Source organism: Salarias fasciatus, unplaced genomic scaffold, assembly GCF_902148845.1.
Source record: "Salarias fasciatus unplaced genomic scaffold, fSalaFa1.1, whole genome shotgun sequence".
NCBI lineage: Eukaryota > Metazoa > Chordata > Actinopteri > Blenniiformes > Blenniidae > Salarias > Salarias fasciatus.
In genome coordinates, this window is record NW_021941373.1 from 284,243 (window position 1) to 303,916 (window position 19,674).

The 19,674-nt window shown below is 42.0% G+C and overlaps 1 protein-coding gene across 15 annotated transcripts in view; it reads right to left on the minus strand.

The window, feature by feature from the left end:
- LOC115384904 (uncharacterized) overlaps window positions 1-19,105 on the minus strand; it is a 30,350-nt gene extending 11,245 nt beyond the window's left edge. For 6 of the 15 annotated variants that reach the window (XM_030087086.1, XM_030087085.1, XM_030087084.1 and 3 more), the window contains exons 1-3: window positions 19,066-19,101; window positions 11,119-11,175; window positions 10,479-10,535 (exon numbers count right to left, since the gene is read on the minus strand). In XM_030087086.1, the coding sequence (XP_029942946.1) occupies window positions 10,479-10,535; window positions 11,119-11,175; window positions 19,066-19,083 (132 nt within the window). In that variant the 5' untranslated portion in view covers window positions 19,084-19,101. Of the gene's footprint in view, window positions 1-8,696; window positions 8,753-10,478; window positions 10,536-11,118; window positions 11,176-19,065 lie in introns of all 15 variants that reach the window. The other 9 variants (XR_003930978.1, XR_003930980.1, XR_003930976.1 and 6 more) reach the window with 9 other exon arrangements.
- Window positions 19,106-19,674: the final 569 nt, after the last annotated feature.

The following is a 19,674-nucleotide window of genomic DNA, read 5'->3' on the forward strand; positions in this document are numbered from 1 at the left end:
TCGCTCGCTTCAGTGTTCAAATTCCTCCTTTCAGGTTGTCTGCACAACTCTGTCCTGCTGGCTGATTATTTCCTTCCCCCAGTTTGCCGTTATTGCTGTACAGTACATTTGCTGGAGAGGAGAGCTGCTGAATGATGGGGCCAGTGAGAGAGGATCCCTATATACCCTCTGTACTGCTATTTTAAGGCCTAATATCCAGTGACTTCTGCTTAGAAATGAGCAGCCCCACTGAGCACCTCCCACAGTATAGTCACATGCCCACTGATGCAGTACACACCCCTAGATCATAAAAATGTTGACAACCAAAATGTTCTCATTGAAACAACTGCTACCATGTAAACATTTCACAATTTTCTTAAGGATAAGGCAGAACAGAGTCACAATATAAACTGGAGCACAAAAGCAGACAATGCTTGAAGCAAACTTTATTTCCCATTTTCAGCCATTAAAGACCTGCCACTTCTCTGTGAATCAGGACTGGATTGTGTTATGTGTTAATGGATTGAAAAACAAAAGCAAGTAGCAATGCCACATGATCTGATTTCAAAATACTAGATATTTCTCTTGGTTCTTGACGCTCCTTTCATTCCGTGTTATATTTCATGGCCCACAGTTTCATCATGTGACACATCGCTGTGTGACCAGATAGAACAGTACAACTCTCCCAGGAATTATATGACCAAAGAGGTCACACTACTACTTGTAATCTCTAACCTCAAATGCCACTGAAGAGTCACACGGTGGCCAGAAATGACATGAGCGGCCCTCAGCTTTTACCATACAATCAGCAGACACAAACAACAAGTCTGGACACGTCTCCAGCTGTGTGTTTTTTTCGTCGCCTCTACGAGTTGATAAATATGTTTGTATATATTTTTTGACACTGATATTGGAGACTGCAGAAAGACATTTTTCTCCCAGCGTGACTCGTGAATGTGGTTGTAACACAGTGGAGCAGCTGTCCTCAGACAGACCCGAAGGCAGAGCTGGTTAGAACTGGTTCACAAAAATTTGGAAGCAGACTTGGGTATTTCACAGAGGCTGCCAGTCTAACAGGGGATCTGGCCTTGCTGCTGTCCTCAGGTTTTTGTTTCTCAAGCCACTTGAAGTGAGACCCCTCCCTTTTAGATTCCCATCTGACTTCCTCCAACACATTGCTCCATTCCTTTTGTTTTGCAGCCTCACTTTTTAAAGATACTATCATCTGTTGGCCCACTTTCCACCACTTATTCATGACCACGCTCTCATGTATCAACAGTTTCAGTGAATGCAGGCATAGAAAACATACAGAAAACAGTTTATGATGATGATCACAATTTATGTCCACATATTCAAGCGTTCCAGTTTTGATGGTTAGCCAATCAGAAAAGGAAACCATTTGATCGCAGCAGATAATAATCAAGTTAGTTGTGTCATGTAGGAGTTGATCCCAGCTTTAAATGTCTCTAAACAGGGCAGCGGGCGAAGGTGGATCAGGGGTAACGGCCAGCCAAATTCAAGTGGTGAGCATTTGAATGCTTGGGATAGACTCTTAGAAGCAGCTGTCAGGTTTCAGGGTCTTTATTTTATGTATATTTATTTATTTTTTTGGCTTTGGGGGCTTTCAGGGGTGTCTCGAAGAGGGCTTGCTCCCTCCAGCTGCTCCTGCTCTGCTGCAGGTTCCCTCACAGGGTGGAAGGTGTTTGTTTGTAACAGTCCAATCTTGGACATAAGCCAGAGAGAGCGAGGTCTCACATGTTACGACTCCTTGCTATACTTAGTGTGAGGCTGCCATTCCTTACCTACCTGCCCTTTAGGCTGCCTGTTATGATCAGTCGAATAACCAAGAAGTCAGAGTTGAAAACATTCAGGTGTTCAAAACACGGCCAACAACAACAGAGGCTGCCTAAAAAAAGGATTCAGAGCTTTCACCTCTGCCGGGTGTCATCAGCTGCCTTCATATCACGTTCGTGTTTGCTCTCAGTGATCCAAGTGTTGTTGTTTACACTGTATATTCTTCATAAAATCAAAGCATCCTCAGTTCTAGTCCACTTGGGGCCTTCTTTGTGGAGTTTGCATTGCCATCCTGTGCAAGTGTCCAATGACTTTATTTCAGTATTTTCCCATTAAAATTTAACCGCTTTCTCCCCAGAACGAATTCATGATTTTTGTTCAATTTAGTCTGCAGAGAATTAACACAATCTGCAGACGAAAAATATGATAAGAAGAATGTGTGCTGAAATATTTGTTAGAGCTGAATGTTTTTCTGTTTGGCCAAAACACTAAGCACAAAAGAACCACGCACCCCATTATGCATACCCCTGCTGTAATTCTTTATTTTTTTATTAATCCATTGATATGACAGTCCCAGTGTCAACGAAGCCACCAGAACGCAACTGGAAATAAGCCACATTCGATCATTTGCTCTTGTCTTGCTGGACTCTCACCTTAGCCTCACAACTTTCAGTCTTTTAATATAAATCAGGAATTGGAAACCTTTGTGATACACGCACTCCCTCAAACCCCATTTACAGACACCTAAACTCTTTATTTGAAGTCCTCAAAAGAAGAAAATGTATTGTCCGTCTTGACTTTCTGCTGTTTCACTTGCTGCAGCGTCCGGATGCTTTCGGCTATTCAGAGACAAACCTTTCAGGGGGACTCACGCTGAAGCCAAAAGAACAACAATTTTAATAACGAGCTGTCATAGAGGCTTATCAGTAGGCTATACATGTTACAAAAAGGCCGGCGACACATTCTTTGACGCCCTGGCTCACGTGATGTAGGTAAGGCTGGATGTGACTTTTACTTCTAAAAATAAGGGCTGTGAAGCGTCCTGTCTGTCGATGACATGGAATGAATGCAGGCCATCAGGGCACAAACACCGCTGTGCAAAACAGGGATGCCTTCTTATGATCACATCTCGTTTGAACACTCATCTGCATTTGGACACTGTGTCACAACTTAAAAGGTTTACAAATTACAAACAGTGGTAGGTCACAGTAAGTCACTTCATAAAAACAGTCCCACGTCAGGCCTTTTCCCAGAAACCACCCGCTCGCTGGGGCCCGTCCAGTCTCATGGGTGACAACAGCAGCGGCGGTGTTACTTTTCATTGAAAGCAGCGTGTAAACATCACCTGATGACCGGGGGGATTAGGGATTGTGTGTGTCTGGGTCCATGCAGACCCACTGGGAGACGCTCATCAGGGCTGCAAAGTGTCCGGTTGCTGCACGAGCACTGCACAGAAAGTGGGAAACTAAATCAGGAGCTCGTAATCCACCGTCGTTCAGTGAGAAAGAGGGACTCTGTCTGATGCCTCTGCACTGGAGATGGCTCCATGTTGGGAAACTCCAACAACAGGCCAAAGTAAAACTTCTTGTCAGCTTTATGATTTAAATAGACTCATATCCAGTCTCAGATTCTGAAAAATAACCTTTGCTACACATTTGCTTAAATTTGTTCGAGTAGATGTGATTCCAAACTGGGCGCAGCTCTGTTTCCAGCAATAAATTTAGTTCTCCATTGTCTTCTACTTCATTTTAATGGATAAAACCGATTTAATAATGAACATATGCACATGATTTGAGATTATTTCATAATAATAAGTCATAGGGAAGACTCCTGTCTGATAAGATGGTGTGGTGGTTAACACTTTTGCCTTATACCCAGTACTGCGTGTCCTCACTTTGAGTCCAGGTAAAGCTTGGAAGCTTTTCTTTGTGGAGTTTTCATGTTCTTCCTGTGCATGCATGGGTTTTATCCAGGTACTCTGGCTCCTTTCCACAGTAACAAAATATGCATTTAAGGCAAATTAGCTATCTGAACTTTTCACTGATGCATGTGAGTGTGTGCGCCTGGTTGTGTCTTGGTATGTGTATAGAATCGATCAAAGTATGATGAAATATCTTCAGACCTTTTTTTTTTTTTTTTTTATGTCACTTTTGGATATGTCACTTTAGAGCAGGAATATAGCCACACTATAACATTACAGCCGAGTTAATGTGAGATCATAAAGCTTTAAATGAGAGTGCTTCTTCTTTTCGCCCTCTCAGCAGTGCAAGCTCTCCTGTCTAATTGTTCTTTAATTGTAATCAAACGGAAGCCGAGTATGCCCCTCATTTATCCCTGAAAGCTTATTCTATTGAGCGTCGTGAATCCTCATGAGCCTGAAAATCGCGGGATCAAGTGGAGTGAGAGGAATTCACAACCAGAGGAGTCTTCCCACCCAGCCAAGTCAGCCCATTGGGCAAGTCGGCCACAAGTAAATTGAGCCGTTTGCTGTTGAAAAGGAGCCGAACGCTCGTCTGGCCCCACATACATGGCATCGCCCTCGTGCTCCCATGCCTCTGGATTCTTAAGTTGCCAAAGCCCCGCAGTCATGAGCTCATAGTTTCCACGGGAAATAGCCAATATTCATTAGAACTGACTCTATGCCTTTTCTCGATTCCACAATATTAAATATTATGGATGAAACGCTTGTGAATATTTTCTTTGCTTCTTTTTTGAAATTGAAAAAAAAAAAAAATCGAATTTTCATTGTAATTCTTCATAAATTCATCCAGTCAGTACTTTCAGAAGCAAGTCGTTATTGATCAAATCAAAAAGAAAAAAAAGTCGTAATCTGATTGCTCAACTTTATGCCATAAACATTAACTCAGTTTTGAGTTTATGGTGGAGATCAACTCTTAATCGTTCCAATATGCTAGAGTGGGTCTTTAACTGCGTTTTGCGGTAATGAAATAAAGTCACTCACTAACTTTTAAATGGGAACAGACATCTGTTGATGATGGAAAAAAAATCTATCCAGATTTATTCTTGAAAATGTGATTCACATGACGGGGTGTGTTTCAGCTGCTCCCTTTTGGCAGCGCCACATCCGACCATGTGTGATACGGCAGAATTTTTAGACTGGATATCCTTCCTGACACGACCGGGCAAGGGTCCAGCTCAGCGGCGGCTCATCTGCACTGGGAGTCAAACTGGGAAATCCCCAGTTACAAGATTACTGCGCCATCAGCTACAGGACAATAATAAATGAGTCTATCATTCAACTCTGAAAGCAGACCGCTGGTTAATTTGTTCTTTAGTGTCACACATTTATAAACCATTAGGTTGATATCATAAAAGTAGGCCTAAGCAGCGACAGGTGCAGACTGGAGGAGGTGAAGGACTAAAGCTGCACCAAAGAAAAGCAACAGATGAGGCCGTGCTGGACGAGCACAAGAAATGGTGGAACATTTAAACGGCAACACTTCCCAACTGTGAATGTCTTCACATAAACACTCTTAATATTTTCCAGCCAGTGACCTCTGCGACCCGAAATTAAAATACTTCCCGTACTGCTGCAAATAAATCGTCCCATGAGGGGCGAGGGCAAAACTTTTTTAGGCAGTTTCAGATCTGCACGTCACCCAGGGGTCCAAAGTGAGAGAAGTGATGATAAATCAGATACAAAACGGGCTGCTTCATTAAGGGATGCTGTTGCTGACATTGTATGAGGAGCGCAGCCCTGCAGGGAGGAACAAACAGTAAACAGGCGCTGCAGCTGTCTCGGACACGGCGAGAGCATGGGGGCTCCGACAGGAGCAGCACAGGGGCCGAGCGCTTCTGTGAGGATTGGGTTACCTCCGCTGAAGCTGGCGTTCATGGAAAAGGAGGTCAGGGGTGAAACGTTTTGCATACGTGTGTCTAATTTTTTGATACATGATTGCACAATGAGGATTTCAAACTACGAATCCCCCCAACCTCCTTTTCCCGCTCTGACCAGGTTACAGTGAATCGATTTCAAGGATTTGAGAAAGCTTAAACAATTACAAGTGGAGGACATCAAACAGGTGGACTCACTGGATGTAACCTTTACTCAGGACACAAAGGACAATACAGCGTTTCGCTCTCACGTAACTGAATAACCTGGATGTGCTCTTGGATTTGCAAAATGAAAATAAAACATGTAACATGCATACGGTGGTCATGCCATATGTAAGATATTTTTCTTTCTTTATTTCAAATGATCATTATGTAAAGACCCTATTATGTCACCCATGCCTCATGAAGCCCTTCTGTAGCATTAAGAGGTTAATAGGTTTTAAGCACAAACCTGGTCTGTGTTCTCCAGGGTAATATCTACCATGACTCCTTAATAAGCTTTGTAGCAGGAATAAAAAATGGCCCACTTGAGATCATCTCTCTGATAAATTACTCTCAATGTAGCTATTTATTTTAAAAAGTTAATTAGTTCAAAGATATGCCTTTTGAAATGTGGTCAGGCCTACTGGAAACACCAGCTCACAGTTAAATGAGCTTTATTCCTCCTTGAGGAATCAGACTGAGATGTGCTATTCACACATTATAGCTAAATAAGCTTGGTTTAACTTAAAAAAGAGAAATGTAAGCAACCTTTAATTCAATATACAGTATGGTGAAACAAACCCATAAACACACACACACACACCACACCACACACACACACACACCACACATACTGCCTTATGTCCTCTTTGGGGGCGCACATCAAAATACCCTACTTTTGGGAACACCACTTTCTGAATGGTTTAGAGAGATGCCGGTAAGTGTAATGTATCACCGGGAACACCCAGATGATGAAAATCACCTGGGATTTTAGTTTAAAACAACTTTTGTCCAACTTGAATTTTTACCTTGAGATTGGGGACAAATAATTTTAATGTCCATTTTGAGGACTTCAACTGTACACAGATACACAAACTCATAAAAGTCACTTTTAGGTGCCTCAAATTCCTTTGGGGACAAAAGTCCATAAAAGTAATTCTAGCATGTATTTTTGTTATGTTTGAGTTATGAGAATATTCAACCATCAAATTCAGTCTCAACACTGCTCCTGAGTAGCTCTTGGCATCTACAGAAATGCACTAACTTTTTTTATTTAACTTTTTCAATAGAAACCAAAACAACTGAAGGACAATGGCTTAAGTAATGGCCAGTCCTTGCCATATTAGCAATTTTTATGTTGTAAGGACTATTAACAACAGTTGAGCCTCAGGTCATCTGATCGGAACCTTCTGAGAGTTCCCATACTTGTTTTAAAACCAGGGGTGAATACTCTTTTACATCCACTGTGCCGCGCCTCTGGAACGAGCTTCCTCCGGACCTGCTCCCTGGACTCAGTGGATGCTTTCAAGGAACTCTTAAAAACATATCTGTTTCAGAAGGCATTCTAGACCCCCGGTCAGCGCTGTCTCGGCAGTAACACATACTCTAATCTCCTTGTTTTATGTACTGTGTAATGTCTTTGACCTCTTTGTGATTTTTACACTGTGAAGCACTTTGTGACGGATGATCTGTGAAAAGCGCCTTATAAATAAATTTTACTTACTGACTTACTTGAGATTCAATAAAATTCTACAGGAAACACTTTGTTCTAATAAGATTTAGACTGAATATCTTAGCCACATTGGAACCAGAATCAAATTTGCATGAAAATAAACATCACCCAACAAACTAAGGTATGCTGTCAAAATGTGTTTTACTGAAACAATGTGTGAACATCAAAGCTCAGAACAACAATTTATGTGGTTCCAAACATATAGGAAGCGTGTAACAAGTCGATTTCTTCCAAAAGATAACGATGAGCGATGAATTACTGAAAACTAACAAAAACTGGCTCTTATTTCTGTGGGTAGAAACATGTAAGTAAGAGGTAAGAAGTCAATTTATTTCAAAAGAGAAAAGGATGATTTGATGAATGATCTGTAAAGTATCAAATACTGGCTCTTATTGTTTAGCACAAGCCTTTTTCTTCATAGCAGTGATTCGATTTCTGACATAATTTTTACACCAGTCCAGTTGCAGTCTCTCAGTGTCGGGCTCTGCCCTGATACACTGCAGACAGTCCATCTTGCGTGGTACCTTGCAAGTATGTATGGAGTCCATCATGTGTCTTTCCACAGCACGTACCTCAGTGTCATCCCACTTACGTTAGAGTTGTCTCTTTTAAGATGGATCTGTGAAATCTATAAAGAAAAGTGAAAAGGTGATGTCAAGTTACAGAACAGGCTGTTTCTGAGCCTGCTTTCCGATATGCACTTGACAGCAGGGTAAATCCGCTCATTTCACGATAAGCAGACCACACTCAAACTCAACCGCTTCAGAAGGCATTTTCTAAAAAAAATGTGATGTGGCAAGACAGGGAGGAAATGATTATACTTAAATAACCAAATACAGCATCAAGAGTATGTTACAGTTAAATGGCAGTGATGATGCATTTCTCATGAGATATTAGCCATGGCGTACATCTAACCTTAATTATACTAACATACACACATCCATACCTTCAGGGTCAATCTCAATGTCGTCAAGGGCCTGGCCTTTACACTGTGAGAGGGTCCCCTATCCACTGTCAAAAGCACTTTGCCCAGTTTGGCAAGCTGTTGTGTTCCCTGTGGCAGGCAGTAATACAAAGCAAACATGATATTCTCTTCAAGTACAATAACAAAACTTTCCGTAATGTTAAACGAATTATTAAAGGAATACTCTGAAGATTTTGGACCCACGCCCTATCCCGATCATTGACAAAGTGAGATAAGCTAAATACCTTTTTTGTGTCTGTTTGTCCAATGCCTGTCTAACAGACTGTGCTGGGAGGTCATTTATACTCACTGACCCACTATATACATAACACAGACAAATATTGTCCAATCTCTAAGAGATTAAGTCATGTATTATAATCTGGGTCCTACCTGAGATTTGTCACTCTCATCCACAGTCTGCTGCTGACTTCAGGTGATGACTTCTGCTGGAAACAGAAACAAGACAATTTAAGAAACCAAAAACACTTAACGTTTGTACTTAGGTGTGTGAAGATGGAGGTGGCTCCATTTATGTCAAGCCTGGGAACATTTTACCTGCTCAGTGTTAACAGATGTTGAACCAAGTTAAACTTAGTTTCGTTGGTCAGTCTAACCATACTTTTGGGGTCATTAAGAACACACACACTTGCTACCCAAAGCTAATTGGGGACGGCTGTTAGATGAAACCTTTAGACACCAGTTTGAGAGTCGAGCTATACTTTTGGGGTCGTTCATAGCACACACACACACTTGCTACTTGAACCTAATTGGGGACGTCCCGTTAGATGAAACCTTAACACACCAGTTTGTCAGTCCAACCAAACTTGTAGTGTGGTAACTAACAGACAGAGTGATCACAACAGCAGACATGAGAGAGTACTTGTAGACATAGCCGACTTGGACTGACTTAAGACTGTGCTGGGAGGTCATTTATACTCACTGACCCACTATATACAACACAGACAACCAATACTGTCCAATCTCTAAGAGATTAAAGGATAAGTTTGGTTTAAACAGTTTTCACATTGTTGATGGAATGAAGTACAACAATATACTCACTCAGAAGTCTTTTCTGATCCCAACAGTGCTTCCGGAGAAAGTTAGATCCAAAATCGAGCGGCGCACATCCCTATACTGTTAGCAGGTAGAGCATGTGTAGCGCCGCTCACTAAACAACTTCAATAATCCAAAAACTCATTAGTTTCACCAATATTTCATCATGGTCCGCTCACGCCACTCCTCCATGACAGCCTGGTGTTGCCAGATATGTCATATTGTGCAGATATATGTTTGATTTGAATGTACTACTAGGTGTCCACATGTATCTATACACCTACATCTAGATATCTATGTCTATATGTCTTGGCGGTAGTGTGAGGAGAGCTACGGAAGCCGCAGTGTTGTTGTATGTGTGTTTTTTCGACTGCCAGTGCTAATGCTGCTTTTGCTTAAGAGAAAATCATTCAAAGTTCTCGTCCACAACAACTTCATCCGACAGATATTCATCCATTTTACACTACACTGGAAAAAAAGCACCGCGTGCAGCCTCAGGTTGCCCCGGAAACAATGAGTCGTACTACACATGCGTGCGGCGCCGTCAACAAAACAACAAAAACATTCATCTTTGTAATATGCTTGAAAGAAGTCCAGAGTTGTTTGGCAGCGTGAGGATGTATATTCCAAGAGCACGGATCAGAAACATGCGTTCGGATCGGCAGTCGAAAAAACACACACAAAACAAAACTGGGGCTTCCGTAGCTCTTGTCACACTACCGCCTAGACATATACACATAGATATCTAGCTGTAGGTGTATAGATACACGTGGACACCTAGTAGTACATTCAAATCAAACATATCTACATATATGACATATCTCGCGACACCGAGCTGTCATGGAGAAGAGGCTGAGTGGACCATGATGAAATATTGGTGAAACTAACAAGTTTTTGGATGATTAAAGCCATTTTGCTAGCGGCACAATACATGCCCCATCTGCTAACAGTATAGGGATGTGCACTGCTCGATTTTGGATCTAACTTTCTCCCAAAGCACTGCTCGGATCAGAAAAGCCTTCTGGGTGAGAATATTGTTGTACTTCATTCCATGAAAAACATGCAAACTGTTCAAACTGAACCTATCCTGTAAGTCATGTATTATAATCTGGCTCCTACCTGAGATCTGTCACTCTCATCCACAGCCTGCTCACTGATTTCAGGTGATGACATCTGCTAGAAACAGAAACAAGACACAATTTAAGAAACCAACAACACTTAACGTTTGTACTTAGGTGTGTGAGGATGGAGGTGGCTCCGTTTATGCCAAGCCTGGGAACATTTTACCTGCTCAGTGTTAACAGATGTTGAACCAAGTTAAACTTAGTTTCGTTGGTCAGTCTAACCATACTTTTGGGGTCATTAAGAACACACACACACTTGCTACCCAAAGCCAATTGGGGACGGCTGTTAGATGAAACCTTTAGACACCAGTTTGAGAGTTGAGCTATACTTTTGGGGTCGTTCAAAGCACACACACACACACACTTGCTACTTGAACCTAATTGGGGACGTCCCGTTAGATGAAACCTTAACACACCAGTTTGTCAGTCCAACCAAACTTGTAGTCTGGTAACTAACAGACAGAGTGATCACAACAGCAGACATGAGAAGTACTTATACACACAGCCTACTTGGACTGATTTTAGACTGTGCTGGGACGTCAATTCATACTCACTGAACCACTATATACAACACAGACAACCAATACTCTCCAATCTCTGAGAGATTAAGTCGTGTATTACAATCTGGCTCCTACCTGAGATCTGTCACTCTCATCCACAGTCTGCTCGCTGACTTCAGGTGATGACATCTGCTGGAAAAGAAACAAGACACAGTTTAAAAAACCAACAAGACTTAAAGGGAACATATTGTGCTATTTTTCAGTCACGTCATATTGGTCTTAGAAGCCCAAAAACATAGTATTTAATTTTGTTCGCCCCAAATTCATCCTTTGTTCGGAGTTTGAGCTGTCTAAAAAGTCGCTCTGACGAGCCCTCCTCAGAACAGGCTCTTTCTCAGCCTGCTTCCCGGTATGCACTTGAACGCATCTGTCCACGCCCACTCTCACACATGCATGGTGGGGGCACAGTCAGGAGGAGGAGTTAAATCTCCTTATTTAATGGCCGAGTTTGAGTTTGGTCCGTTTATCCTGAAATAAGTAAATGAATGTTTTCATTTATAGATCCTCTTCAAAATCTGATGATGTGCAGTCCTGGAACACAATTTTTAATTTAATGTTTTGAACAATGTGTTTTCATTACAATACACTAAACACATTATCTTATATCAAAGTTTAAACTTTAACTGATTGAAAATGTCAGTGCAAATCTCAGTGTCAATGCAATCAGCAAAATCTACTCACTCTTCAATGAGTCATCCCTTCTTCAAAGACTATCATTAGTTTTTATCATAAATTGTAAAGGCATTCACAAAAAAAAGTTCACCAAGACCTGGACTAATCTGTGTAGCGCACCCCTCAACTCACATGCCCCAAAACTAATTAGCAGAGGTGGGACCAAGTCACTGATTTGCAAGTCACAAGTCAGTCTCAAGTCTTTTCAATCAAGTCCCGAGTCAAGTCTCAAGTCGAGACTAATAAGTCTCAAGTCAAGTCACAAGTCTTATACTTTCAGTTTCGAGTCTTCTCAAGTGATTTAAACAACAAAGCAATGACGCATCGAATGTAGACAGTTTATATACTTTTAAAATCTATAATCATTAAAACAAACTCATTGTGTGTATGTGTTTGAGAGAGTGAAAGTGTGTGTATGTGTTTGAGAGAGTGAAAGTGTGTGTATGTGTTTGAGAGAGTGAAACAGTACATGAACAGGGTTGTGTATTTTCTGTTATTTAAGGTAAATATGAAGTTTAATGAAACTTCTCAACCATGGGCGGTTTTTGCTGTGGGGCATGTGAGCAACTGCTCAGAACATTCAATGAATCAGGTGGGTGCAGGATGGGACTTGGGGGAGCTCCAGCTGTATAGACAGGTTCACTATATGTTGTCCTACAGCAGGGGTGTCCAACCTTTTTTGGGCCAAGAGCTACTTTTCAAGTAGTACCAGAAGGTAACGCGATTGTTCTAAATAAGTGATTCCAAAATAAAATCTGTATCGTGTTTTTTCCGTAATATTCTATTTTCTTTACTTCCTCTGGTAGAAAACAGAACAAACAACGTGATGTGGTGATTATATTAGGCCTGCACAATATATCGTTTGAACATTGCCATCGCAATGTGCGCATGTGCAATAGTCACATTGCAGGATGTGCGATATTTTTATTATTATTATTATTATTTTGTAACTTTTGTTTTGCTTCGTAAAAGCAGCAAACTGCTCCATGCTCCGCACAGCCACTCTCTCCCTCCCTCCTGCTCAGCACTCACCGCCTCCCTCCCTCCTCCACAGCAGAGAGAGAGGGGGGGTTCGGGCTACACTCTGAACACAGGCGACATGCAGGAGGAAGCGACAGAGGATTTAGTCCCCAAGAGAAGGCCAACATGTGAAATTTGGATATATTTCGGCTATAAAAAAAAGACGATACGGAGCAAAACAACGTCCTCTGCCGACAGTGCCTCGTCGTGGTTGCCTTAACACGAGGTAATACGTCAAACCTGTTGGACTATTTGAAACGCCATCACAAGCTCCTGTATTTCCAGTGCAAAACCAAAGAACCCAGGTGAAACTTCATCTTCTCAAAAAAATTACAGAAGCCTTTGCCGGCATAACACCGTATGATAGGAACTCCAAACAGCATCGACAAATCACGGATGCAATAACTTTTTACCTAGCAAAAGACATGGTGCCATTGAACACTGTGGATCGTTAAGAGGGATTTTAAAAAATGATCCGCATGCTCGACAAGCGGTATGAAGCACCACGTATTTCTCTCAAGTGGCCATCTCCCCAAATAGAGCTATTCAGGTCATCTGATGAAAATTCTTCTATTTTCAATATCGCAATATATATTGCAATATATCGCAAGCCCCCAAAAATCCCAATGTCAGTTTTTTCCAATATCGCAGCCCCAGATTATATGCATTAGAAGAATGAACGGTTTTGTACTTTGTCACTGCAGGAAAGTCAAACGGCTCCAAAATTAAATGAAACAGCTCTATGAACGGAGGGGCTCTGTGTTCTCAAATTGGGCAGGTTTTTGCCAAGTCAAGCTTCTTTTTGAACATGTTGGACGGGTTGATGAAATGATTGTGTTATGACATGTTCTTTTATTACACAAGTACAGTTTTAATATGCATTTCTTAACCGAGATGGCCGTTTGGGCTGCTTCTATTGAGTTAAACGGGTTTCATATTGACAGGGGAGAGCGACAGATCTGTCAACCTCCTCCAGCAGACTGCAGAGACACTGCAGGCGGTGATGCGGTGATTCCGTTCCGTAGGTGGAACGCAGCCGTTTCGCAGCCGGACCCCATCCAGTGTGCATCAGGCATGATTGTCATTCATGGAGAGTGCTGCATGCGCACACACGCACTCGCTCGCTAACGTGTGCACACACTTGTTGCTTTCTTCTTTTTTTTAACCGCGCAAATTTTTTTTTTTCCCCTGCACCTCGCGGTCTACCTGGGGACACTCGATCGCGATCTACTGGTTGGGCACCCCTGTCCTACAGTATACAGTGCCCAGGGGGGGGGGGGGGGGGGGGGGGGGGGACTGCATTGCTGCATAGAGCACAATCCGTGTCAGTGGCCATGGTTACATGGAAGTTCAGAATTATTTAATTCCAAATTACATTTATTAGCTTGGCGTTTACATGGGAAAGACAAAGGATTAAATCCACTTTAATGCCGAGGGTTGAAGCGATCTGCCTGGACAGTGGGCAGATGTGACATACCCCCATCTACCCATCTCAAACAACAAGTTTTGTTTATGATCATCAAACGTTGTTTGAGTGTGCGTTTGATAGCCTCCTCCAGTTGCCTTATATCGCTGTTAAATCGTGGGTGCTCGTTGGTGATTCTAATCTGGCTTGTATTTACGCTAATAAAGATATGTGTCACTGATAGGGTTGCCAACTCCCAGAGATTGAAATAAGGAACGTACGGAGCCCCGGACATGACATGGTAAAAAAAAAAAATTAATTGTGGCCACGAATTACTAACTCGTTCCCTCGAATTAATAAATCGTGCGCACGAATTACTAATTCGTTCCCTCGAATAATTAAATCGTGCGCACGAATTACTAATTCGTTCCCACGAATTAGTTATATCATTCATATACTGAACAGTTCAGTAAAGTTGGCAGCATATTGACAGATACGGACTTTCAGTCTCAATAACTCTTTAACAAAATGTCAGTAACATACAAAGGGCGCCTGCATCCCATCGTTGTGAGGTGGACGATATGCTACAAGTTCATTTTTATTAAAAATGTCTGTCTATCAGCAGCAGAAACAATATTGATTTCAATCAGCACCCGGTAGTGCTGCGGGCTTCAGGGACCGTCTACAATTTACAAGACGCAGCAACAGTGAAGACAAATAGCTCAAAAAAAACAACAAAAAAAACCCAACAACTAAAACAACAACAACAACAAAAAACGTAATACCACCACTGGGATTTACTACAGTGTCACCATAATCGCTACAACCTTCATTTGTCTCCTATCAAATTTATTGGATATGGTATTTGTCTTCACTGTTGCTGCGTCTTGTAAATTGTTGACGGTCCCTGAAGCCCGCAGCACTACCGGGTGCTGATTGAAATCAATATTGTTTCTGCTGCTTGATAGGCAGATATTTTTAATAAAAATGAGCTTTATAGCATATCGTCCACCTCACAACGATGGGATGTAGCGCCCTTTGTAGTTACTGACATTTGTTCAAGAGTTATTGAGACTGAAACTCCTATCTGTCAATATGCTGCCAACTTTACTGAACTGTTCAGCATATTGTAATGACTCTTGAGTCAGTATTAGTTAAATGTGCTGTTGCACCATTTTTCCTGAGGGTGGCACTCTAGGATTAGAGAGGTGGCTGAAGCCTTTTGCTGTTGTTCATGGACTGTTGGAAAGAGTTAGTTTTTGAGAGATCGGCGTGGGCTACGGCCGTAACAGTAGCCCTGTGTTGCTGTTTGTTTTGCCTAAGTGCAATAAAAAGAGCCGTGTGGAACGACATGGAGACGTCTGGTGCTTCGCAGATTGCAGAACGTTACAATATGAATGATATAACTAATTCGTGGGAACGAATTAGTAATTCGTGCGCACGATTTAATTATTTCGATGGAACGAATTAGTAATTCGTGGGAACGAATTAGTAATTCGTGCGCACGATTTAATTATTTCGAGGGAACGAATTAGTAATTCGTGGGAACGAATTAGTAATTCGTGCGCACGATTTATTAATTCGTGGCAACGAATTAGTAATTCGTGGCCACAATTTAATTTTTTTTTACCATGTCATGTCCGGGGCTCCGTAGGAACGCCTCTCGCGGCAGCTGAAAAAAACTGGTTTTGGGGGGTGAAAAACGCATATCTAACAGCATTTTGCCACAGTTATACCTATTACAGACTAAAAAACACATTAGGCTACTGCATTACACCTACAGTAGCAAGATTACAATAACTCATGATCAGCTTGATCTGTTTGTATTTGAGGCCTACAGTGAGACAGATCATTCAAGTATCATCCATCATCATGGACAGCAGCTCTCAGCCACTGACCGGACGGTGGAGCAGCTCAGCAGCTCCTTCAGAGGAGACTGAGACCCTCAGAGCAGGAAAGAGCTGCCAGGCCTCTCACCCGCCGCTGTCAGGCAATTCTACTGTGTAGAATATGTGCAATAATCCTGGACATTATAATATTCTGCACCCCCCCTAAAGAAATTCCGCGACACTTTATCATCCATTCACTCTGCTGTATCCATTCACTCCGCTAAAACATATTGTACATATTATATCTCATACTGTATAATTATATATTGCATCATTATTGCATATTGTATTGTATATTGTATATATTATATTATCCGTTATAATTTTAAGATTCAGGTTGTACATACAGTTAAATCTTTATTGCTTTTGCTTCTATTATCAATCCTAGTATGATTTGCACTATCATTTGTTAATTATTGCACCATTCATTACTTTTGCACCCTGCTGTGGGTTCTATGAGCCTATACACCTGCAAATTTCTCCACTGTGAGATTGATAAAGTTTCTATTTATTCTATTCTATTCTATTCTATTCTATATTTATTGCTAAATGTGCAAAATAACATCAAACAGCTGCTGTCTCCTCTGGATTTTAACATGTTCTTTTTTTTATTTTCAACTAAAAAAGTGCAAAATCAAAGCTGAAAAAACTTCTGAACAAAAAAACCCAACAAGGTTCCGTTTCTAAACTGAAAACACTCCACAGTCTGCAGCAGCAGACACAAATCACTGAACTAAACATGATATCCGATATGGAAACGGCACAAACTTACATGTCTCTGGAAGCCATGCTGCGCTGCTTTAATGTTTTGATTTCCTTCTTCCCATGCGCTCTGTGACCAAACTGACTACTGGCCAATGAACTGCCGTAGCCCAGGAATCGTCTTTTTTTGACCAATGAGATCAGAGTGATTCTGTGTTGTCGAGCCATCTCTGTCAGCTCATTGGTCACAGAACGTCAGAGAGCCGGTGAACAATTTACCGTAAGTTTTCATAAAAAGCGCATGTTCCATTTCTCACGTTTTGACTCTCACAAAAATACGGAACAAAGTGCGTTCCTTTTCAGCTCAATACGGAACGCACACTTTTACATTCAAATACGGACGATTCCGTTTTTCAAGGAACGGTTGGCAACTCTAGTCACTGAGGTGTTCTGTGTTCTTTTTTTTCTGCATCAAAATTACTAAATCGCCTCAACAGAGTCATTTGATCCCAAGCAGTGCTTTGCACGGTTTGAAAATTGACTAAAGGCTGGTCCATGACTTCACATGTACGCGTTTCCGCGTCCCGCTTTGGAAGGTCCGCGCACCACTGATGTGGACGCGCTTTCTCCCATGCTACATTTTGAGCCTCAGCTGGTGCGCGTCTCATGCAGGCGTGGTGATCACGCAGCCTCGACAAGCTTTTCGGCTCTACAGACTGTTTATCTGCTCCTTTATTAAGGATTATTTAGAGAAAATTAAGCACATACATTGCCAGTACATTATCTTTAAATATTAAAGTTTATTTAGCCTTTTTTTTTTTCTGTTTCTGAATCGCGGGGGCGGCGCCGGAGCGATACTTAACTTTTTCACTTCTGTCTGCGGACCTTCTCCTCCCTCCAGACAGTCTCTCTCTCTTTCCACGAGTTTTTCACTCTTTCGGTGTCTTTAAGTGGAGCCATCAGGCTGGAGGCTCCGTCTACTTTCACTTTTACCGTCATGTTTTGTTTGCTATGGCGCTCTGGCACAGGCGCACACTTCCGTGACCTGCGGCAATGCGCAACGCGGTCTCAAATTCTGGCTGCTGCGCGGAACGTCCGCGGATCGGTCCGCACGGACCCTAGCGGACAGGAATTCATGACGATTTTTACGTCACGCGGACCAACGCACACCCACGCGGACATGTGAAGCATGGACGGGCCTTAAAGGGCTATCACAGTGTCAAAATCAGCTTACTTCACCTGCCACAAACTGATTCATGCCTCTAGTATTATACATAGAGGGATATTTTGCCCCAAAATAAGTTAATATAACACAGCAGAGTCAGATTTACCACATTTGAACACAAACCAGTACTTTTTTACTACTGGGAACATGACTAAAGGGCCATCACAGTGTAAAAATCTGCTTTTTTGCTTACCAAAAAATTATTCATGTCTCTAGTATTGTATGTAGATGGATATTTTGCTAATTACATGTATTGATGGCATGATACCAAGTCATTTTTTGCAAAGAATATGCAGGTCTGTGAAGTAAAAGGGGGATGAAACACCAACAAGCCTATTTGACAGCGAGATAAGGCAACTGTACAGACAGGAGGTTATCAAACACACACACAAAAACATCATTCAATGATCATAAACAAACTGGTTGTTTGAGACTGATGAAGACTTTCACAGAGTCACAGAAGCTGCACTTTTCAGCTGTGTGCGCTCCTGCGGACCAGAAATCAGTTTCTGGCAGAAATCAACACTTGTCTTATCGGCACTGAGGAGCAGCGTCTCGCCCTGCCGTCACTCTGCGTCCCCACCGCCCGACCTGGGCTACGGCGAGCGGTGGGGTTTAATGTTAGCTCAATGTAAAGTGCATGCTGTACATAATAAACACTTATTGCCGAATGCAGTACATCCAGTCGTGCATGCATGCACGCGCACATCACATACACACGTTCTCAGAGAGAGAGAGAGATGAGAGAGAGTCGAGCGGAGGAGAGAGAGAGCGGAGAGCGAGCACTGCAGAGCGTCAATTAGCATACCTTTTTTTAAAAAAAAAATCTGTTTGGTTGAAAGCAGAAAGTCAGATCAACTCAGAAGGCTCAAGCCCAAGTAAAGACTCGAGTCTCAAGTGGAAGTCGAGTCAGACTGACGTCCACATCTCTGCTACTTAGTGCACCTGCGTCTGTCACTCACGTTAGCCCTCGTTAGCATCAGGGCTAAAAGGTCCGACCATCTGCACCAATTCATCAGAAACCCGGAAGCGGCACGTTTTTCACTACACAACTGGGATGGTGGCACACAGCACAAAACCCTGCTTTTCCAATAAAAAGTTTTGCCTACCTTTAAAGGTGACTCCATCAGGCGTCCTGCTGTCGTTCCCTCCAACACTGACGACGCGCATGCGCAGAGCTGCCAGGAAGACACGCTCCTGTCGGGAGTGGGGATGGGCTGTGGTGTCCGATTAAATGAGTGTTTCACACTTTAGTCAATGGTGACTATTATTTATTGTGCAAGTCACCTGAGTACACACCTTGTAATAATTAATTGCTTAATAAAACAATTATTATTAGGAAATAGGTAGCAGCAGTATTCATTTCAACTACATTCACAAATACTGTTCACCTAAAATGCAGTATTGTTTACAATTTTCATAATACTGAAACTGATCCAGCAGTGCTATATACACTGTATGGCATGTTTATAATTAGTTCCTAAGTTGTTTATTAGAACAGTGATCAAAGCAGTTGGCTAGATTTGTAATATAGAGGTCAATAAAAATGTGTCTCACTTCCATTAACCTTTGGTTTAAATCAAGATTAGAGTACTGTCTGCTGAGGAAAGACAAAAACGAAGGATGCATGGTTTGAAAACTTATTACCTCTATCCCAGAACATTTTGATCCATGTGAATCTCTCCAAACCTAGTGACCTGTTTCACATCAACAACAGC